Raw genomic sequence first — 24,803 nt, 5'->3', positions numbered from 1 at the left:
CCGGGTCTGACTTCGGATTTTCGTCCGGAAACCCTAGGTCGACCCGACGCCTACTGTTCCCTTTACGGAGAACGCGTCCTCACCTACTCCACTCAGGAGATTTACCTGTTGCCAGTGCGATCCTCCAGATCGACTGGACTTTTGCTCAGCACTCGACACTTCCGGACTTTCTGCTGGACATCCGCTTCCCGGCTAGTCTAGTCTTTCACCTGGTTCGCGACACCAGGACTTTCCACCTAGGGTTACCACCCCTAGGACTTTTGCCTGAAGCCATCGACCTGCCAAGACTTTCCGCATAGGGTTACCACCCCCTATAACCTAGGGTTACCGCCCCCTAGGGTTTTCCCTTTGCCTAACTGCAGCTAGGACTTTTCTCCACCTAGGGTTACCGCCCCCTAGGACCTAGGATTACCACCCCCTAGGGTTTTCACCTGCCTAACCGCAGTTAGGACTTTCCTGAAACACTCATTCAACAAGACTTAACTTTGAACCCTTTGCCATTATCAAAACTTGGGTTCGATCGTCGGATGCTTCCCGCACCAACAATCTCCCCCTTTTTGATTATGGCAACCCAAATTCAAAGTTAAGTAAAACAAATGTATAAGATATATTAAAAGATTTTAAGTGAGCAAGCTTAAGTATATAAATTCAAATAAAAGCATAAGTTAAGCTAACACTTAAACTTTGTGACGCTCCCTCTTAATACAGGGTTTCCTTTTTGAATTTTTTACTTTTGAATTTTCTACTCTCCCCCTTAATAAAAGAAACACTTTTTACTTTTGAATTTCCTACTCTCCCCATTTTCCATATATCAAAAAATAAGCCAGTTGAAAGCAGGTTTTAAGTTTTTAGAAAAAAATAGATTTAGTCTTTGAAGGAAAAAATGCATGTGTAACACTTAGCTTATAATAAAATTTTACTGAAAAGTTGTTAGTTAAGGGAGAAAGAGGACTTAAAAAGGAATATTTTTCTCCTAGGTTAAAAAGGCTAATGTATGGATGACTTTAGCCTCTTTTTAAACTTAGTTGTTTTATGAAAAAATACTTAATTAAATTTAGAAAAAAAAAACTTTTCTAGATTTTAAAGGATTTTTGAAGCCAAATTATGTTTAAAGAAATTTGAAGTCTCATTATACTTAGCAAAAATCTTTTGAAAGCCATGATTTAAATTTTGCAAGTACAGAAATATGCTTTTAATACTTTTAGCTAAGTATAGAATGAATCTAAGAGGTAACTTAGAAAAGTATTTTAGCCAAAAAATTTATAAAGGTGGCTAAGTTTGAGAACGTTGGAAAGTTGATGTATGAATTACTTAGCTAAGCCTTTTACAAACATTGAATTTTGAAAATGTAGGTTTAGTTTAAAAAGGTACTTAGCTTAAAGGCTTAATTTTGAAAAATAGGAGTAAGATCTTGTTAATTTTTAGGACGAAGAGGGAGTAGCTAAAAATTTAATTTAGGTTATTTATTCAGTTGGTCCTTAAGTCCAAGCATGAGTCAAGATAAATAGCATTCAAATTATCTATCTTGTCTTGATCAGGTATCAGAGCCCTAAAGTACAAGCATGTTTAACCTTAATATCCCCATTTCCTTTACCAACTGTCTAACCTTTAGCTACTTGCTTATTGCCTAATATTTCATCTCACCCATTCTAGGTATTCAGGCATGTTTAGCTTATGAGTGTGAGATGGAGTTAACTCTACTTTAATTGATATTTAAAGTAACTTAGAGTTTCAAAAGACTAAACATTTAAAGTTTTGAAGATTTTCAAATAATTAAGTTTGAAATCATAATTTGAAAAGAATTAAAATTTTAATAACTTGAAATTTGATTATAATTTAAAAAACTATAATTTTGTAGATAGTGATTTTCCATCAAACTCAAAAGTTTTTTAAGTAATTTTGAAAAGATTTTTAAATAATTTTGAAAAGATTTTTGAAATTAAAAAAGTTTTTTTTTAAATAATTTTGAAATTAATTTTGAAAAGTTTTTTAAATAATTTTGAAATTAATTTTGAAAAGTTTTTTAAATACTTTTGAAATTAATTTTGAAAAGTTTTTTTTTAATAATTTTGAAATTAATTTTGAAAAGATTTTTAATTAATTTTGAAAAGATTTTTAAATAATTTTGAAATTAATTTTGAAAAGATTTTTAAATAATTTTGAAAATAATTTTTAAAAGATTTTTAAATAATTTTAAAATTAATTTTGAAAAGTTTTTTAAATAATTTTGAAAGATTTTGAAATTAAGTTTTAACATCATTTTGAAATTAAGTTTTGAAAGTAAGTTTTAAAATAACTTTGAAATTAATTTGAATTTGAATTAATTATCAGTTTGATTTTAATTACTTAGTCATCTCACCCGATCTAAATTTTCAATCAGGGAATCCTATAATTTTAGTGAGATGAATTGAGGTTCAATTTAAGGGTTTGGTTTAACTTTGTGTTATATTCAGGTTTAGCTTTGGGTTCAACAAGTAAGCATTCTTTGGATAAACTTCTGGACTATGGTGAGTCACAAGGAACTCATTAAAGTAACCATGTCTTCGAGGTTTTCCAAATAGTCCTATCCATTGAACTTAATACTAAACTTTGGTCTAACTAGTTAGGATCCATTTAAGGGTAGCTTCGGTCAGTTCCACTTGGCCAAATGCACCAGGTCGAAGTCATATCTTCCTAGACATGCGATGCCCAAGCTTCCCTAACGTACTATCATCCAAAAATTTCACCAGTACTGTGGGTCAAGTTAAACTTAGCCCGTTTTAGTCTAACCTTAATTATCCTGCCGGGTAATCTACTTTTGTTTTACCCATTTCGGATAGATTAAGTTCAGTTACCTTGTCGGGTAGTTCAGTGGGGGGTGCCAACTATTCTGGATCCTCCATCTATATTTTGAATTTAATTTCAAATTTTTAATTTGATTTTGATTTTTAAATTTGAATTTATAATTTAATTTTGAATTTTTAATTTGATTTTGATTTTTGAATTTTGAATTTATAATTTAATTTCGAATTTTTAATTTGATTTTGATTTTTTAATTTTGAATTTATAATTTAATTTCGAATTTTTAATTTGAATTTTTAATTTAATTTCGAATTTTTAATTTTTAATTTAATTTCAAATTTTTAATTTGAATTTTTAATTTAATTTCGAATTTTTAATTTAATTTCGAATTTTAAATTTTTAATTTAATTTCAAATTTTAAATTTTGAATTTTTAATTTAGTTTCGAATTTTTAATTTTTAATTTTTAATTTAATTTTGAATTTTGAATTTTTTTATTTTAAATTTTTTAATTTAATTTGAATTTTTAATTATGTTCGTTTTATTAATATCGTTTTTCTTTTTGCTTCCCCTGGATCATAGCCTCGATAAGGTCTATCAAGGTAATAGATTTGATCCTTGGGGACCCAATATTGACCAAGTCCAACTTGATTGACCAAGTTGGACTTAGGTACCCATGCTTGGACTACCTTTCTATTATTTCTATTAACTAGAGACAGATATGATTTATATTTTGTTTTGGTCTTAAATCCAAGTCTGGATTTGTTGTAAATGGCTCGCTATTTTCCAAGAATTAGATCCAAATTCTTGGAACCCAAGGTGAACCGTTCCAACGTGTCTTTGAGTTCTTTAATTTGAGTTTTCAAATTAGAATTTTCTTCCTCAAGTTGTTGGACTTGAGTCGAACTTCCAATTTGAACTGGCTCAGTTAAAACACTCAAGTCAGTCGCTTCCTTAAGGGTTGTTACCTCCTTTTGGAGTGACTTAACCCGGACGTTGGATTTAGCCAACTTCTTTAATAAGTAAGGAATTAAATTTTCTGAATCATCTAAGCTAATACTAGAAATTAGAGCACTTACAGTGGTTTTGGGTCCTTCAGAAACGGATATGGATCCGTGGCTTCGCTCGGACTCGGTGTCTGATTCGCTCTCGGTTTCTGAATCGGGCTCGAACTCGGACTCGGTTTCAACAACATGTGCTAGAACTGGTAGAGCGAGAAGGCTCGCTTGCTCTTCTTCGTCCGATTCGGATTCATCTGATGACTCGGACCATGTTGCCTTCAGTGCTTTCTTTGTCTTGCTTGTTCCTACAAATAACGCAACACCTTCCTCGGCCGGAATAGTATTAGTCTGCTCAAATAATTTATTTATTAAAACATGCTTACCTATTTTCGTATCAGGAATACCTTCGTGTAGCTCAATCAGATTCTCCCACAGCTCCTTGGCGCTTGAGAATGGGTCAGCGCGATTCAGCTCCTTATTTGTTAAACTACACTGAAGTGTATACGTTGCTTTTGCGTTTGCTTCTACCTTTTTGATAAGGTTTGCGTCCCAGTTCTCGTACGGTAGTGGCTTGCCGGAGCCGTCAGTTGGCAGTTGAAGCCTGGTTTTGATGATCATCCAGACTTCAAAGTGAGCCTGGAGATACGCCTCCATCCGGCCCTTCCAATATCCGAAATCATCTCCGGAGAAGAGCGGTGGGCGAGCAGTGTTGTAGCCTTCTTGATAGGTCATTTTAGGAAGACAATCTTGTAAAATAAACACAATAAAGCTTGTTCCAAGACTTAGTCTTGGATTAGTAGTGCGGGAGAGAAATAAAGATAGTAATTCAGGATTTTCGAGAAAAAATAATAAAATATTATTAAAATAATATTAAAAAAATATTACCACAAATTTTTGAAAACGCAATATTTCGCTAATTCCAACCAATGGTGAAAAGATGTAAATTAATTTTTCAAAAATAGTTTTGGAGGGAAAAAACGAAAGGCGTAAGGTTTTATTTTTAACCTATACAAATGACAAGCCACGAAAAAATGCTTGAATGGTGGTTGCACCAGTTCAAAGCGACCCCACTCTGATACCAATTGTAAGATCGAAAAGAATTTAGATATCTCCACAATGACATGATATTGTCCACTTTGGGCCTAAGTCCTCATGGTTTTACTCTTGGGCTCTCCCCAAAAGGCCTCATGCCAATGGAGATATCTTTTCTCTTATAAACCCATGATCTTTCCCATGTGTTTCCAATATAGGACTATGTTTGCAATCTTGCAACCCCAACAAAGATCGTACCTAACTTTGTCGATCTCATTGTCCGTGGCTCCCCCTGAACTGCTGCTTTCTTCCGATGTCACTCCCCCTTCATCGATGCTCTTGATGCTCATTTCGGAAAAGCTTTCTTCGTATTCATCTTGATGACTTGCCATCAACGCAAGCCCGGAGAAAGCCTCAACTTCTTATTCGGACGACGTTTCATCCCACGTTGACTTTAAATTCTTGTACTTGTTTGTTTGGACAGGCTTCTTTTCTTTGTCTTTATCCTTGTTCCTTAGCTTAGGGCAGTTGTCCTTAACATGCCCTTCTTTATTGCAGTGGTAGCATCTGATTGTCCTTTTCTTTCTACCCTGTGGATGGTTAGTTTTTCTTGATTTAAATAATGTTTTAAAATGCTTTACCATCATTACCATTTATTCATCGTCAAGAGAGGATTCTGACTCATGGTCTTCTCTCGTTGCCTTGAAGGCGATGTTGTGCTTTGACTCCTTCGTACTTGCACATCTTGACTCATGCACTTCAAAAGTTGAAAATAATTCTTCTAAGGTAATAGCTTCTAAGTCCTTAGAGATATAGAAGGCATCTACTAGTGATGCCCATTTTGTATTTCTAGGAAAGACACTAAGATCATACCTTAGTGAATCTCGGTTGCATACCTTTTCTCTGAGATTCGAAAGTCCGGTGATGAGCTCCTTGATCCTTGAGTGAAGTTGTGAAATCGTTTCGTCTTCTTCAAATCGTAGGTTGGTGAGATGGTTGTGAAGTAAGTCCTATCTCGCGAGCTTGGCTTCGGACGTCCCTTCGTGTAGCTCAAGGAACTTCTCCTAAAGCTCCTTTCTGAGTGGTAGGTGTTGATCCGGTTAACTTCTTATGGCGGAAGGATGCTCAGCAGATAAAACTCTGCTTTACTGTTTGCCACATAGTCAGCTTGCTCCTTCTTCGTCCACTAGTATTCTTCCTTATCCTCGGGTGCTACATAACTAAATTTTATTATTAAAAGTAACTCAAAGTCAATTTTAAAGAATACATGCATTCAATTTTTCCAGCTAGCGAACTCTCCCTCGAATTTCGGTGGGTATATGCTTGGTCTGGCCATTGATTCGATGCTTCGATCAACGGTTAGTCCTCCTGAAGCGTCTTGGCTCTGATACCACTTGTTGGGATCATTGGTTGGCTATAAGGGGAGTTGAATATCCCTACACAAATACAAACAAAAACGAATCTTTCTCGGACTTAAAGGAACACTTGCATAAAATAAAATAAAGAAATAAACTAAAAGACGAGACTCACAGATTTTACTTGATTATAACCCGGGAGGTTGTTAATCCAAGGAAATGAATCGCACTAAGTATCTCCTCCAGGCGGAGAAGCCTCTTATAGCAGTGAAAGCACAAAAAATGAAGCTAAAATAACAAAGTGAAGTGCACAAGTGTCGGAACTTAAATTACATGTTATTTTTTAGCTTCTAGACCAAGGCTGTATTTATAGCCTTGGTCGGGGGTGCCTGAAAGCGCTCCAGGCACCTGGAGTGGGATAGAAATTTATCCCCAACGCAACGGTCAATGTCCACGTCGATGGTGATAAAATTTGGGTTTCGGGTGCCCGGACCCACAAAGTCAACCCCGTTGATTTTTTCGGTCTGAGCACTCTGATCCAGTGCTACTCGCCTCAGTCCGGTTCTTCCACTCCGGCTCCACTCGCTTGGATGATTTCAGTCATTCAGAATATGGCTCACCCGAACCCAACTTCCCACCTTCTCGAGCAACCTTCCGCTCCGGCTTCACGTCCCTCGGAAATGCCGCACGTCTCCTTCTCGTCCGCCCGCGTACTCTTTCGCAGCACATCATCCCTCAGACACATCGAGCCCGTCGGTTCTCTCTCATGTCGTCCTTCTCGCTAGCTGGGTCTTTTGCCTGACTTCCTGTGCTCCTCAGCTCCTGCACACTTAAACACAAGGTTAAATATAACAGGACCTAACTTAACTTGTTTGATCGCATCAAAACAACCTTGGGGTACCAACAATCTCCCCTTTTTTGATGTGAGCAACCAAAGTTAAGTTAGGGTAAACAACTTAAAATAAAAGCAATAATTTTACAATAATTTTAAGCTACCTCCCCCTAGACTTAATTCTCCCTTCTCCTCCTTTGATCACATAAAAAATTGGGAACCAAAAAATCTACGGGTGACTTCTATAAAACTCTGAATTTCAAATATTTTTAAAAACTTTATCAAGATTTTTAATAATAATTTTGATAGCACAAAAAGTACAAAAAAAAATCCTAAGTAAAAACAATCAATAATTTCCTCAGTTAAACAAATTTTAAAAAAATAATTTTTGTAGAAATTTTGGTAAAGTAAAATCTGATACTTAAAAAAATTTCTAAGTAAGAAAAAAATTTTCTAAGTTTTAAAAATTTATGCAATATATAAAATACATTTTGGTAAAGCACAAGTTAAAAAAAACTTTAAGTTAAATTTTTTTGTAAGTTAAACAGATTTAAATAAAAAAATTTATGAATTTTAAAAAAATTGAGTAACTATTCAAAGCATTATCTAATTTCAATTTTAATGCTCTATCAATAGTTAATTAAATATTTTTATTTCAATATTTATCTTTCAGGATGTGGCGAGATACTATGCCTTCTTGGTTATTGGATCATCAACCACTTCTAGATAAAATCTCATAAGAAAATTAAACGTTTAATGTACTCTCTAAAAGCTCTAAGTCCAATTAAAATTTTAATTAAGATAAGACTTTGGAATTCAATAAAGGTTCCTTCCAACTAAGTTAATTAGATATTTCTTAGGGACATATTTCTTCGAAATATTTCTAATTTTCCCTTTATGATATTTAAAATACCAGTTTAAATTATATTTTCTAATATTTGTACTATATGTGCATGTATAATTTTTCAAGTCTTTTATTTCTTTTTGTAGATTGTCATTTTCTAGCTTTTATTTATCAAAATCTTCTAATGGACAAGATTTTGTTAGAATTACTTTTTTTTTAATTTACAATAATCTTTAGATAATAATTTTATGAATTTAAACATTTTATCGGGAGGAAAAGATCGTACCTAACTTTGTCGATCTCGTTGTCCGTGGCTTCCCATGAACTGCTGCTTTCTTCTGATGTCACTCCCCCTTCATCGATGCTCTCGATGCTCATTTCGGAAGAACTTTCTTCGTATTCATCTTGATGACTTGTCATTAACACAAGCCCGGATAAAGCCTCAACTTCCAATTCGGACGATGTTTCGTCCCACGTCGCCTTTAAAGTCTTGTACTTGTTCATTTGGACAGACTTCTTTCCTTTATCCTTATCCTTGTTCCTTAACTTAGGGCAGTTATCCTTAACGTGCTCTTCTTCGTTACATTGGAAGTATCTAATTGTCCTTTTCTTTCTACCCTATGGATGATTAGTTTTTCTTGATTTAAATAATTTTTTAAAATACCTTACCATCATTACCATTTCTTCGTCGTCGAGAGAGGATTCTGACTCATGTTCTTCTCTCGTTGCCTTGAAGGTGATATTGTGCTTCGACTCCTTCGTACTTGTACATCTCGACTCATGCACTTCAAAAGTTGAAAATAATTCTTTTAAGATAATAGATTTTAAGTCCTTAGATATATAGAAGGCATCTACTAGTGATGTCCATTTTATATTTCTAGAAAGGCATTAAGAGTGTACCTTAGCGAATCTCAATTGCTTACCTTTTCTCCAAGATTCGAAAGTCCAGTGATGAGCTTCTTGATCCTTGAGTGAAGTTGTGCAATCGTTTCATCTTCTTCAAATCGTAGGTTGGTGAGCTGGTTACGTGCTCTTAAGGTCGCCGCTTGACCGTCGGTGGAGACCTAGGTTTAACGTCGTCGCTCGACGGTCTTCAAGGCAGGGGTTTAAGGTCACCGCTCGACCGTCGATGGAGACCTGGATTTAACGTCGCCGCTCGACGATCTTCTAATACATTAATTAATTGCATTAGATGGCTTTTGGTACAAGGACTTCCTTTTCATGGGCATGATGAATCTCGAAATTCAATCCGTCAAGGAAACTTTCTCGAACTTCAAAAATTCTCGTGCATCGTACTGAGGAAGTGGGAAGATTTGCATTTGATAATGCTCTTGGGAATGATAAGTTAATATGTCACAACATTCAAAAGGATATCGTTATAGCTTGTGCATTCGAAACAACCAAAGTGATATTGAAAGAGCTTGGTGATAATGCTTTCTCCATTTTACTTGATGAGTCATGTGATGTGTCAGTGAAGGAGCAAGTTGTTATTGTTTTGAGATTTGTAAATAGCAAAGGATGTGTGGTTGAACGTCTTTTGGGCTTTAAGCATGTAGGTAGTACAACTGCTCTAGTACTTAAATATAATGTACCCTTGTTGATTTATTATCAGCACATGAATTAACTCCAACTTGCTGTTGTAGTTGTGGCAACGAATCATATTAATATTGCCTCACTTTTTCAACTGCTTTGTAATATTGTTAATTTGCTTGGAGGCTCCGGTAAGCTCCATGATGCTTTGCAAGGGAAACAGGCTACTAGAATCATACAAGCTTTGGAAAATGAAGAAATCGTCAAGGGTCAAGGGTTGAATCAAGAGAGCACACTCATTCGGCCAAGTGATATACATTGGGGATCACAGTATAATACTCTGCTTAGTTTGATTCAAATGTTTGGCTTCGTAATTGACGTGCTTGATGAAATTGTGGATAATGGATCACATTCGGATCAAAGTACTGAAGCATTACACTTGGTAAAAGATATGCAATCATTTGAATTTGTGTTTAATTTACATTTGATGAAATCAATATTAAGAATAACAAATTATAGGATCGAAAGCGTTAGAGGGGGATGAATAGCGCTCGTGGTTAATTTGTTCGTTTAAATTAGTAAAACATGCAACAGAAAAATAAAACAATACACAAACACCAAGAGTTTTATTTGATTCAGTACCTGTGGCAACTCCTACTCCAAAGTCCACACTCGTTGAGTGTTTACTTTGGGCAATTACTATCAATTCGAAAAATTACAACTTTGAAGTACAATATAAAGCAGTAATGAAAATTATACCGACAACTAAAATCAGTAAACTTTAAGGCTTCTGGTCGTTAGAGTCGAGTTACAGCTTTGTTAGATCGTTCTTTGAGCAACATACGGAAGAAAGATCACGATTTCAAGTGTTGTCTAAGCTGCTACTCGAACCATGCTTAAATAGCCTGTTGAGGGCGCCTCCAACTGTATGGAGGGTGCCCCCAACCTCGCCGAAATCGCAGCGTCGATAAGCTCCTCCATCTTCACTGCTTATTCAACTGAGAGCGCCTCCAAGCTCCATGGAGGGCGCCCTCCAAGCAGCGCCCAGGGCGCCCTCCATCCAGCATCTAGGGTGTCTCCAAGCTCCATGGAGGGCGCCCTCGCGCCTTGCTGTGGGGATGTCGATCAAGTCACCCTAGGGTTTTCCACCTGCCTAACCTCAGCTAGGACTTTTCCTCACCTAAGGTTATCACCCCCTAGGACCTAAGGTTACCACCCCCTAGGACCTAGGGTTACCACCCCCTAAAATTTTCCACCTACCTAACCGCAGCTAGGACTTTTGCTTAAGTACACTTAGGACTTTCCTGCAAACTCAACAAACCTTGTTAGATAACAAGACAACTTAACTTTAAACCCTTTGACATAATCAAAATACAAGTTCGATCGTCGGATGCTTCCCGCACCAACACAAATGATTTGTCCCTAGCACTTTAAACCCTTTGACATAATCAAAATACAAGTTCGATCGTCGGATGTTTTCCGCACTAATACAAATGATTTGTCCCTAGCACTGCAACGAAAGGACTAAGATATCATGCAAGTGATGTTGTTAGTTGGTGGTATATGTAAAAAAAGAATTCAAGGAATGTGGGATGATGGATGGAGTTTATTACTCAAAGAAATTTTTTATTTTTATGAGAAGTTTCATATTGACACTCTAAATATGAATGATTTATATGTTGGTGAGAGAGGATCAAGGTGAAAAGCTGAAAAAGTAACAAATTCATATTATTATCATGTTGAATTATTTAACACGGTTATTAATATGTAATTGCAAGAGCTGAATTTCTAATTCAATGAGGTAAATACCGAATTGTTGCTTTTTGTGGCATGCCTAAATCCATCAAATTCATTTGCTGCATTTGACAAACAATAATTAGTTAAATTGGCTCAATATTACCCAAAAGATATTTCACCAATTGAACTTTTGTTACTTCCAGATCAATTTGAGAATTTTGTGATGGATATGCATGTGAATGTTGAAGCTTCTGAATTACAAGGGTTGATGATATTTCTAGAAAGATGGTTCAAACAAGAAGAGATGTGGCATATCTATTAATTTACAAGCTTGTGACTTTGTTTTTTATTTTACCGATCGAACTACTATATTGGAGAGAGTATTTTCTACTATGAAGATTATTAAGAATTGTCTTCGCAATCGAATGGGAGATGAATATTTGAATAACAATTTAATTAGTTATATTGAAGAGAATATATTTCATAGCTTGTCAAATGAAATAATTATTAATTAATTTCAGAATATATATATATAAAATATCTCCCTGATAAAATTTTTGAATCCGCCTGTTGCAGAGCATTTAGATTTTGCTTAAATATTAAAATTTTAGGGTTAAAATTGCAGGACAAGGTGAGGATGATGAATAATCATTGTACTGTTATCGACTCTTGTTATGACCATTCTTCTAGCTTCCCTGTCGATACCAACTAAAAATAATCTTCCAACTTCACCACATCAACACAAATGCTGCCAAGGTAGGCTTTTTTTACGAGGAACTTATCGGACCATACGCTTCTTCTTTTATAGAATCTAGCTCTATTTTCGTGGGATCTTAAGTTTTGCCCAATCTACATAGAAAATGAGCAAGTAGACTGGTTTTCAAATTAACTTACTGACTCATTTTAATCTAAAACCTCGTGATTGAGTTTCATTTACACCAATTTCAACAAACCCCAGCTCTGGGAAATATGTCCAATAATATGCTAAAGACTGCTTTCCGACATGACTTATACAGACCTTCAAAGACTATTAATTCAAAGTATCAGTGAACAACTACAGTTTGCCAATCAGGTTTCTGTTTCATTTTGATACTAAAATATGAATTCTGTAAGAGACAGAAGATGAGTTTATTTTGTAAACATATCTGTAAAAAACTAATATGTTACAGATTATGGTTAAGATACCATAAGTTTGCACTCAAAAAATGGATTAAGGGTGATACAACATTGATCTGAGAAAAAAGACGAGGCTATATATTTACACATTTTTTACGAAAAGTCAATGAGAAGTAGAGCTTGGCTCTGTGCTATAGGTTGTTGATTCATTAGCACCGCCATCCATTGACCATTCCTCAGTCCAGTAAATTATCTCTCTTGCATATCGAAGTGCTGCATCAACGGAATCGGGATCCAATCCGTTAGCCCGGGTAACATAGAGTTTCCTCCCGGTGATTGACAGAAAGAGTGTCTTGAATTCCATGGCAACGTAGTGAAAAGCTTGTTCAGCCTTTGTGGCCTCTTCGGTGCCCCTACGACCAGAGCTGTTTCTCTTATTAGGTGGCCGATTGCTTATGACTGGATTGAAGTTGTTAAACCATTCACATGAGGTTAAAGGAGTGATGTTTATCATCTGCTCGAACAAATCAAATTTACTGAGTACCAAAAGAAAGTCCTTGGCTTGGAAGGTTGGATGACTAACAATGCTCTCAAAGAGCCTTCTGCTCTCAATCATCTTGTTGATGACCACACCAGTACTATCTTCAGAGTATTCATCATAGTCGGTCATGGCAACGCAGAAGATCACCATCCTTGCATCTTCAAACATGTCCAGCCATTTACAGTTTTTTGTGGTACCTTTGTAAGGACCTCGAATGAGCTGATACCTACAGCAAATGAGAAGTTGGAAGATTTGCATTAGAATTCTTGTGGATGAGACTTGACAGGAAGGATTCTAACCTCAATTTCATCAGGGAAATTTTAAAACTAAAATTCCAAATATCTTAAGTACTTGTGTTTCTTATTGGAGCCAAGTTGGCTCAAAACCATTTAGTAGTTAGAATCAAATATGATTATCTTCAACAATCTCGAGACCCTTTTCTGATATGATGTGTATGGAAGTGCTTCTATTGAACCTATAGGGGTCGAATGTATACTTCTAAATCTTGCAAAATTTGAAAACAATGACTACGCATGCATCAACCAACCTTGAGATTGTTTGCTGTTGTTCATGCTCATCGAGACTACTTCCAGCACAAGGTAACTGTAAGTCTATGGATGCTATTCCATTGGATGAATTTATTCCATCAGCATATATGATGTCTTCATTTGATGGTTCATAATCGTCTCTGGATATATCAACAACCTGAAGAATAACCAGTAACAGTTTTAGTATTGAGCTATGATTATGGAATCACATATTGTTTAAATTGACCCCAATTTCCAGTCTAGAGTTATTGAAATGGAATGTTCAGTTAGCTTGCATCTTATTTACATGTTTCCCGAGAGAACTGTTAAAGTTATTCTAATGTTTTGGAGGTAGTTATTTGAAAGACTACATCATCAATGTCAATTCCAAGCGAGAATAAAAAAGATTGAGGGTTTGAGTTAGGAATCAGTATAAAACAATATCAAAAAAGCTTATACCTTCACCAATGTGGAACTTCTAAAATTGAAATTTCAGACATTGGAGCAAGCTTATTTTTTCAAGAAAAATAGAGTTGCAACCATAATTTTCTTGGTGCAGAATTAGATGTATTTCATGTTTACTAATTCCTTTAATTAAATGAGTGAATGTTCTCAGTTGCTCTACATCTTATTTCTCCTGAAACATAATGTTTAGCCTTAGCTGGACTCAGGTCCGATTATCCAATACAAATTTGTATTCAAGTGTTCAACGTGGCTATTTCAACAAATTCATAGGGATGTCAGATGTCCATTGGGGTGTTAGAATGTGCCAGAGGAGATAGATGGGCAGCTCTAGTAAAAGGAATCCCATGTAACTTAATTGAAAAAAGTCCATGATATATTAACCAACTCATTGTCTTTCCACATCGATTATTTTTTCATTATTTCTAACTAATAACTTTTCTAATTTTCCATTATTTTTGTCAAAATTTCAATGCCTTCCTTACCAACTAAAAGGAAGAAAAAAAAAATCTGAAATAAAGTCTAATGCTCAAATGATCAGTTCTTGCAGAAATACCTTCTGTTATCTTCTCTATTAAAAACTAACCTCATGCAAGAAGTTCTATTTGTATTACAACTTTGGTGTTATCTTGCCCACTGGAAGGGAAGACATAAGATGAAGATGATGATGCAAATACACTGACTATTTAAAATAAACCAGTTTAACAAAATGAACTGGTTCAGGAGTCTAAAGACAAGTTATTTATATTACACACACTCAAGGCAAATAATGGAAGCAGCCAAAGCACGAATCTTCATCTCATTGATACACACAATCCAACTCATGTGACATACAATTTATTTTATTTCGCTTAATTTCTTGTGAAATCGTCAATCAAGGCATGTAATGCTTTGTGAGATTGCCAATTGAATCGCACATATTTCTTGGATTACATTGGATTTTCTAATCTCACTAAAAGACTAAAAGACTGTTCTTATGTTGTTGCATGTAAACAATGCAGAGTCCATCTTGATCAATTTGTTATAATAGTTGTTCTGTCACACAAGCCATCTTATGTAGATTTGTATTTCATCCTACATTATAATCAATATATTTGAAGATCATACACTACTGTGTAGGTTTAATCTCATTCTAAGTCAGAGTTTGGATCCATGGCTGGATCGAGATATGCCAGTGTGTGCCAACATGTGGTACCAGAGGTACCAATGAGGAGAAGCGATCAGGAAGGAGAAGGAGAGGAAGAATATTGGAGAAGGAAGTGGTAAGAAGAGAATCAAGATAACGAATCTTAACTTTAGTTAGATAACCTTGTGGAAGCCTCATGGCATGTCGCCATGGTCATGAAGGCTCACATGTTCAGGGGCAGCTTTGTGCCACATAGCAGAAGCCACGTATGCCTCAAAAGAAGTCTTTGACTGCGTCGCCATTAATCATGAAGGTTTGGTAGCATATTATTGGTTATTTAGCATATCGGTTGGCAGGTGGAACAAAATATTTTGCCCATATCAGTATGGATGGAAGTGTAGACCACAGCAATTATAAAACTTCAAGTTATTTGACAATAATAAATTGAATAGTAATGTTCAAGCTTTAGTGTAATAACTTGAAATTTAGAAAAGCTAAGTTGCAAACAAAAGAAAGGAAAAGGAGTGTGTTACCCTTTCTAAGAAATAATTCGAAGTGGCAGGGAGGAACCGAAGTTCATTTCTACGCTTGTATGTAGCTTGAACAGCAGAATCTTTCCACAACTCCCCCACTAATGGCGCATACTCTTGCGTAGCAGCTGGGAAGATGGCTTCAAAATTGCCAGAGGCAATAACCTTCAGAAGCCAATCAGCAAATGCCTTCAATCGCGGAACCAACGAATACTCTGTTTCATCTCCTGCCCAGCAAAATCAATGATCAGATTGTTTTAGCTCTTCCGTAAACTTCCATTTCAGAAAACTGGTGCTTAAAAGTTAAACTTGCATTCCACCACATAATTTATAATCATATAAAATGGTGTACTTGAGAATATTGTGCACAACATTACACGCATAGCAAATGCCTAAAATTATGATCCAAACCATAGTCAATCATGTAGCTACGGAGAAGTCATCTAAAAGCGTTAATCAACACCACATGTAATACATGTAATGCCTAACCTTAATTTATATAAGTCTAAGGAAACTTATCCTTGCAGAAAAGAAAAATATCCTAGAATACCATCATTGCATGTCCCAGGGTTGTACTAATAAGAATGGAAAAAACAAAAGAAGTTAGGCTCACCATTAGTTTCATCATCTCATACTGCACTTTATTTTCATGGGAGTTAAAAAGTGAAAGGTGATTAATGAAAAAACTACTAGAGTGACAGATAGTTGTGCCTAAAGAAGCTCATGTTTTTAAGTATAACTATGAAACCATAAATGGCTTGTGAATTAAGAATGCCAAAATCAGGACACTGAAGTTTTGCATTCTTGAAAGTCAATAGACAATCATGCTTGATGTAGTTTTTAGATAATCAACCTTAATAACTATTCCAAATTACCAGGAAGATTTATACCAGCCAAAGAGTAGGGCTTCTAAGAGGGAGTGAGATATGCCTGTGGAATGCCCACTTGTAAAAGGATATAGTGCATGATACGCCAACCAAAATCTGCTATTTCAACACCAGAGTACATGACTTTAGTTGGCTTGATCCCATAAAGTGTTGGTGGAGGAACAACTCAACTCCCCCGCAGATTGAGGGGAAATATTGGGTGGACGGTTGATGTTTGGCCAAATGGCCAAGAACTTAATTCAACCAGTAATCATGTGGCTGTATATGAAGGATGAATTTTAAACAGGTAAAATTTCAGTACTTTAAGCTGTCATGCCTGTATTTATTGAACACTCGTTGGAATATTGATGGCTTGATGCCAATTCAAAGTTTATCACAATAACTGCACTATAGTTTAATGCAAGTAGAAACGACATTAAGTCGATGTAGGACTCAACTAGTGCAGGATATTGCTAGGTATAAGCGGTGAACAACATATCCTAGGTGGAGATAAGCTATCATAACAAGGCATCATCATCAGAAACTTTGTTGTGTTAGTCCAAATTATTTGGAGTTGTCTACATAGAATTGATCTCTATACAAAAGTAAATGGTTATAATATTCAGATGTCTATTAATTACACAAACTATTTTTTTTCTCCCTGTACTCTTTAAATAAGGTCAGCCCAGTGCACAAAGCTCCCGCTAATGCAGGGTCCTAGAGAAGGGTCTATTGTATGTAGACTTGCCCTGTATTGCAAGAGATTGTTTTCGTGACTCGAACCCATGGCCTTTAGGTCACACGACATCAACTTTCCTGTTGCACCAAGAATTAGCCCCCACATTGCAACCCCTTTACTCCTTAAATCTTCAATTAAAATTCCATTTGTCTTATTGTATTTTGGTCATTTTCAAAATATATGGGATTATGCAGGATTGGCCCCCACATTGCACTAACTTGCATTAACTACATGACAAACATCACATGACGGAAATTAGTAACCATTTTGGAATAACCTAGTATTACAAGCAAGGCCACCCAGGCCATCTACTTATGACATTAATGTGGCCAACTCCCCGGCATGGTAATAGCACATCGTTTAGTATTGCTAATGAATTAAGGCCTCCAGGTCAGACACAATGAGTACACAACAGAAGATGTGTGAAATAATAGCTCAACCTTCAGGTTGAGTATAATAATACAAATATCTCAAACCCACTAGACATCCAATTACTACAATTTTGTGGCAAGCAAATGAAGAAACAAAATCATGGTCTGGATGAGTCTGCTTGGCCACCCACATAAAAATTACATTGTGGAATTTATTCAGTGTTATAATGCAAATTTTGAGCAGAACTTATTGTCACTAATGAATTAGCTCATTTGACCATCCACTTATGATTATTATTCAACAAAGTTAACATAAAGGCAATAACTCATCAATTAAGTTGATTGTAGTAATACTAGGGGCATAGCCTACAAGGTCAGCAATTAACCACAGCTATCTAACATGCTATGTGTGAAACTTAAATTTCATCATTAAACCATTTTCAGTTGTATTGATGGGCTGAGCTAATGCTTGCCCATTTGCATCAAATATGTGGAAAACTTCAAGTGAAGATTTATTTGAACAAAATATTACTATTGGGATGAGCCTAACAAGTCATCTGCTTATGACCTTTACATGGTAGACTAAGTGAAATTAGTATCTTAAATTTTGGTTTGGATGTTGTGATATTAATGGGCCTTGCTACAAACTCTGGTAAACATGGAAGGTAAGATCTTATTGTTTGAGTTTAATATAGGGCAAGACACACTAGTCCACCAACTTGCCACTGTTCCTTAGCAGAGTCAGCATCTTGTACAAACTGTCATGCAAATTTAGACATCAGTGATGCTCTTTATTAATGTATAAGAGTCAAGTGAAATTGAAGTAACCACCCATGTATGAACAGAAACAAAACATATACAGGGATAAATCACCCCTTTGTTATTGACCCCAAAACCTTAAGGTCATTATGTTTGACGGTATGATAACATGCGCATACAATCTTTGGAATAACATCATTATAAGCCTATATAGACTATCAAATCTACACAAACATATAAAACTTGCACAACCTACCAGTTGAAAAAACAGTAGTTAATAAACAATACGACATTGAATGGGCTGAAAGTGAGATAGTCAGAATTAATGAACATTATAGTCATGTACCTGAAGAATCAAGTTGCTGGTTGTCTCTCCTCTCAGCCAAAATCTCTTCTTCAAACCATTCACGACACTCGAGCAGCAAAGCAAGGTCGTGAAATATGCTTGTCTGTATCATAATCTTGATATCTTGGCGCTCACTCTCCGTGAATGATAACCCATACAACAATTTGGCCTGGTAAAGCCAATAACTCAATCATGCCAAAATGATCAATGTGGAATTATACATTAAAAAACAGCTACTCCAAGACATGCAAACATTAGATGCTCACACAAGAAACAATACCTGAAGGAATTAAACATGTATATATCTAGTCATTCATTAGAGTCAAAACAACCTGCCTCAGAAGTCCTCAACAAGCTGCATCAAGACATCCTGAAGTAATGAAGTTGTTCGAACAATTTTTGGGCGTATCAATGGCATTGACCCAGTATTTTCCGATAAACATCAGAGAGAGAAAAAAACAGTTCGTCCTTGGCAGGCTTACTAAAAGACAACATTGGTTCTCCTAACATTAGCAGCTCCACCATCCATTGGCATAATAATCCACTTTATGGCATATCGGTATTGAGCTATCAAATGCATGTGTCATATACTAGCATGAATGCCATGTCTTTAACTTCAACTACAAAGGCTACAATTTTACTACACCAAAATCCCAAGATTATTTGAAGATTGATGAGCCTAAATTCATAGTTGAGTCTTCAGAGAATGGGATTACTTTAGACATGTGCAGGTTGTGTCTTTAAATTGAGCTATAAAGGCTACAATTATAGTAGATCAGCAAAAACTCAAGACTATTTGAAGATTGAACAGTCTCCAATACATGTTAATCTACTCTTATTGGACTTATTGGACACAACAATCCAGTATTGGTTTTCCTAGGTTATTTCATTCTCTGATGTGTTGGGTAAATACCTGCTTGAAAAGAGTACTTGCCCCTGATCCATGGTTTCCAATCAACAAAAGCTTTTGGAGTGCTTTCTTATTGAGATAGTCAGAAAGAGGTATTGCCGCAAAGTTGTTTACCTCTTCACGACATTTTGCATTCTTACTAGGAAATGGCAATGAAAGAACAGGGCAAAGCAGTTTCATACGGTGCTGCAAAATGAGGATCCATGAAAAATTAGTTTGCACACAGATTCCAATTGTTAGGAGTAAATACAACAAACAAAACTAGTGTCTACCTTTCCCCAAATCTTCCCTTTCACATTCTTTTGTCCTTCCTCCATGTATGTCCCATCAGCATGGAGCCAATAATGAGGATTCCCAGCACAAGGGACACCAGCCCACTAAATGGCAGGTAACGTAAATCTCCTTACACTGAATTTCAATTAAACTTTATGTAAATATTCAAGCATTGATAATGTACCTTAAGCATCGTCATCTCAGCTTTTGTGATCTCCCGACCATTTATTTGAATTCCAGTGTTTCCCTTACTTGCAGTTTCCTTTAGATGCCCCCCTACATTCAGATTTGGAGTAATGATGCTATCAGGCTTGTGCCCTTCCTGTTGATCATCGCATGAACAGTTAGTTTATTGGCACAAGTACAACAGAAACAAAGGTGAATGAAGCCACATAAAAGACATGTTTAACCACCTAATTTAAGTTTGGTTAATATTGTCATGTAAATGTATCTGCCATAGCAATTACTTAGTTGGCAAATCATATCAATTAAAATAAATAAATAAACAAAAAGAGCAAATGTTTGGTTCTCTCCCTAGGCAACTGAGGTCGATTGATCGAACCTTTATGTTTTCTGAAGCAAATAGTTGTGTTATTTAATGCCATCTTATTCTAGAAGAGTTGACAAATAGAACACAGATAATGAATTGTAGGATGCTTTTAACAAAAGACTCTAGCTCACCTTTCCCCAGTAGCCAGAAACCTTGTCGTACCAATAGTCTCCAGGCTTAAGCTTAGGAGGAGGGCACGGACAGCTCTGTAACAGAATCATTTCCTCCAGACTGAGACTCTTCCCGTTCACACAGATATCTTCCGGTCTCAACTGATTTGACTCGCAGTTTTTTTCGGCCTCCATCACTAGCTCAATCTCCAGGTTGCTCAGCAGCTTCTTCAGTAAACGTGAGCTCTTCCCCAGTCTCTCTCTGCTCGACTCCAATATCGGAGATCCGATGCAAGAGATGCACTTCCTCCCCTCGGGCATGGATCCCATAGCCATCAACACGCACCAACTGCAATACTTGGCATCGCAGGCCAAGCAAGACTCTTTCTCCGTAAAACGGCCTCCCCTCAAGCAACTGTAGCAAGCCCCCTTCTTGATCGCGCCCGGAGTGACACCGACTGCAGGCGACGTAGAGTAACTGGACTGGCCGGACCCTTGGCAGGCCACGATCGGCGCCCTCCTAGTCGGCGTGGCGAAGGACTCATCTCCTTCCTCAATCTCGGAGGCGTACGAACGGAAGCTGGAGGCGGGGGAGCTGAGGGGCGACTCCGTGGAGAGCCGATCCGGGGCTCCGCCAAGCTCCTCCGAAAACCCGACGGTGCCGGACACGTCGGCGGTCTCGGAGGAGAGGAGGTCGACGGAGCAGAGCGCGCCGGAGTCGGGTGTTGCGGCGACTGCGGCGTGGTTCTCGATGACGGAGGTAGGGGACGCAGCCGACATCTTGGGTGAGAGAAGGGGGTGGGCGACTGGGAGGGAGAGGGCGTCGGCGGGGAGTGGCGAGAGAGCCGCTAGGGCCGCGAGAGGGATGCGTTCGACGTCGATGGGGACGGCGCGGGGGAGGGCATAGGGCAAGGGAGGGCCATCGTAGACTGCGGCGAAAGAGTAGCCGGAGGCTTCCGCCTCTGTCTCCACCGCAGGAGGCACGAGGAGAAGAGGCATGGCGAGGGAGGACCAGGCGGCTGAGCTCGCGGCGGAGACGGGGGAGAGTGAGAGAGACAGAAAGGGGGCGGCAGTTTTGGGAAGCGCACGCGCAGAGAGAGAGAGAGAGAGAGGTGGTGAGTGGTGGTTAGTTGGGGTGTTGAAATGGTATTAGGTTGACGGGGTGGGGCCCAAAGGACCGAACCACGTTACCAATAACGGAACGTGGCTGACGGAGCTGGTGAGACAAAAGTTTAAACTGCATGTTTAAAATACTAAAAAAAGGAGAAAATTTTTTTTATAAACTTTTAACTATTTTTTAAAAATATCTTTTGTGATTATTACTCAGTGGTTCATTTTTTTTATTTTAATCCAAAAAGAGCCCTAAGAAAAATAATGATTTTAGCGTTTAATTAAAATTTAATCAATTTGATTACGATGAATTTTAAATATTATTGTTAAGCTAGATGTCAATTTTTTAGGGAAAAAAAACAAAAAAGCTGTCTCTTATTATTATTTACATGAAAAGGGTCTTTTCTAAAAAAAAAATAATTTATCATATTTTTATTCTAACATTATTTTAGCTATAATATACTAAAATAAATTAGTTCAATTTACTTAAAATTATTATGCAATACCGTATTTATTACAATCATATTTTATTAATTTAGTCAAATTATTCAAATTTAATTAAAATATTTTTAACTTGGCTAAAATTAATATAACATTATTCTAATAGCTTAATCATAATAAAATTGTATCGCTTGATTAAAATGAAATGGAATGAAATATTATTATTAAATTATTCTTTATTAAATTCATCTAACTTAACCAACGTTTAACACAATTTTAATGTTATGATAGGAATTTTTCCTCTAGACGTAATCAAAGAATATTGAGTTTTTGGAATAGTCATTACATGTACTTTCTAATTTATCTTGACGATGAGTGAAAAATTTTCGTAGGATCAAACCAATCACTTAGAAATAGTTAATGAAACTAACTAAGATTATTATTTTTTTTATTTAACACAATTTTAACGCTACGACAATAGCTTATAATGGTTACAACAAGGTTAAAGATATATTAATGAGGTTGAAATTATTTTAATTAAATTTAAATAATTTTTATTAAGTTGAACGTAAAATATTTTAATGTAATAATATTTTTTATTATAATTTTGATTAAATTGAAATGATTTTTTTAATCGAAATCATGTTTTTTTTCAAATATGAGAAGTAAAATATATTTAAGAATAAGGTAGGAAAAATAAAAGTATTAGATGAAATATATCGTGACTTTAATATGTCATGTAATAATATGATATCAAAATTGAAAATAGTAGTTGATGCGAAGATAAGAACTTATGTGGCACAGGTCGATAGTTACGGTGAAGATCAAAGTCAAAGCGATCAACACTATAGTTCAAGCAAGGCTAATCCGAGCATGAGTGACTACATCAGCCGCCCGGAATGATGCCTCTCGGTCAGCATGAAATCAGTCCGAGCAAACCACTCGTCCGATCGGATGTGGCACCGACATCAGTCACGCGAAGTAATAAAAGAGAAGACTAAAGGTCTTAAAGAAGAGAAAGCAAAGGAGAACACTAAGAAAGGTATAAAAGGGAGTGCCAAGTATGAGGAAAAGGCAAGAAAAATAAGTCTCGATCTCTACCATGTTTCATTTTCCTTCCTCTATTTCTAACTTGAGCGTCGGAAGGCCGACACCAGGGACCTCTTCCCTGGTTTTGTTTTACAGATAGGAGCGAGGTCATCATCCAGTCAGCGGAATTGTCAACTCCCCGACTTTCCAGCTTCACGATTTCGAACAGGATAATTTTAGCGTCGTCTGTGGGAACGTAGACTCCATTCGAACGAGAAGATGGAAGACGTTGGATGATTCATGATAGTAACGTTGACACAAGAGGAGCTCGATGAGCTAATACAAGTCCGGACGACAAAGATAGTGGAGCAACAATAACAAAAGTTGGTCGATCGTCAAGCGCAAGAACCTGCAGCCTTAATAGTGGAGTGGAAGGTTGAACAACACTCCGCTCGGGAACTAAACAAGATGTTGATCGACACCTATAGGGAAGCCCCTAATGCGCAAGCCGCACGGATAAAGATCGGGGATCATCCTCTGATGAGGCACCCGTTCAAAACACAAGAAAAAGAAAACCCAAGGAGGACGACTCGCCCGAATAGGTCAATCAACAATTTTCGGATGGGATTCTAAATGACAATCTGCTGAAACATTACACCCCACTAACGATCGAGGAATATGATGGAGCGATCGACCCCGATGACCACTTGTCCAAATTTGATAGCACGGCCACGTTGCACCAATACACGAACGGGGTAAAATACCGAGTCTTCCTTATCACGTTATCTGGATCGGCACAATGCTGGTTCAAACGTTTGCCGAGCGGCTCGATCCATAACTTCAAAGACTTCTGAGCAGCTTTCCTGCATCACTTTGCTAGTAGTCGCTGCTACTAGAAGACGAGCGTAAATCTATTCTCACTTAAGCAAGGGGCTTGAGAGACCTTAAGGACATATATCCAATGCTTCAATCAGGTGGCGATGGACATCCTGGCGATCTCCTCGGACGTATCGGTAAATGCTTTTATTCAGGGGCTCACTAAAGAAGAATTCTTTCGATCACTCATCTGGAAGTCGTCAAAGGACTTTGGCCATCTACAGAAAAGGGCCAATGAATACATCAATGTAGAAGAAGCTTAGGCAGCCAGGAAAAAAGAGACACCCATCGAACCAGCAGTGGTGTCCGAGCGACGTCAACCGAGCATCCATCAGCCTCCTAAAAGACTTCGATCGAGAGGAACTCAATCACAACACGAGCCTAGGACGCATGTCGTGCAGCACGTTAGGGTCGGACGCTTAAAAGCCTCCATGGGCAAAATATGGGCGTCAATGTTTTGCTCTTTCCATCAATCGACAACTCATAATACACAGGACTGCTACTTGGCTAACAGACTGGCCCCAAGAAGGTAGTATCATCAGTCACCATCGCCCGATCGGAGATATAGGCACCGATCAGCTAGGTGAAGAGAATGCGAAAGGACAAAGGTTGAACCACACCGCAATCAATCTCAACAACGAAACAATCAAAGTCCTATTCAGGAGCAGGTCGAATGGAGATGACCCTCAGCTCGAGAGAAAGAAAATAGGAGCAACGCCACTCGAGATGAGATAGGAATGATCACCCGGGAGCTGACCGGCGGTGATTCCAATCGAGTAAGAAAGTTGCACGCTCGGCGGCTTGAAATTCACACGATCAGTTGTAGCAAGGAGAAGGCCGAAGGACCTGAAATCAGCTTCAGCCCGAAGCATTTAGAGTGGGTAGAGATCCCCCATAACGACGCCCTGATTATCCGAGCGGTAATAGCTAATTATGTTATTCACCGTACCTCTGTTGACATAGGAAGCTCGGTAAACATTATATTCAAGAAGACGTTCGATTAGCTGCAA

At 37.2% G+C, this 24,803-nt stretch overlaps 1 protein-coding gene across 1 annotated transcript; it reads right to left on the bottom strand.

Annotated features, from left to right (window-relative positions):
• Nucleotides 1-12,244: 12,244 nt before the first annotated feature.
• Nucleotides 12,245-21,469, bottom strand: LOC122024482 (extra-large guanine nucleotide-binding protein 1-like). The gene is made up of 8 exons (XM_042583121.1): nucleotides 20,359-21,469; nucleotides 19,862-19,999; nucleotides 19,677-19,781; nucleotides 19,408-19,590; nucleotides 18,495-18,663; nucleotides 15,417-15,640; nucleotides 13,316-13,473; nucleotides 12,245-12,994 (listed from the first exon to the last, which is right to left on the bottom strand). Exons 1-8 carry the CDS (start codon nucleotides 21,334-21,336, stop codon nucleotides 12,391-12,393), a joined length of 2,559 nt encoding a protein of 852 aa, XP_042439055.1. The 5' UTR covers nucleotides 21,337-21,469; the 3' UTR covers nucleotides 12,245-12,390.
• Nucleotides 21,470-24,803: the final 3,334 nt, after the last annotated feature.

This window comes from Zingiber officinale, chromosome 1A (genome assembly GCF_018446385.1).
Source record: "Zingiber officinale cultivar Zhangliang chromosome 1A, Zo_v1.1, whole genome shotgun sequence".
NCBI lineage: Eukaryota > Viridiplantae > Streptophyta > Magnoliopsida > Zingiberales > Zingiberaceae > Zingiber > Zingiber officinale.
This window is presented reverse-complemented; position numbering and strand designations above follow the sequence as displayed.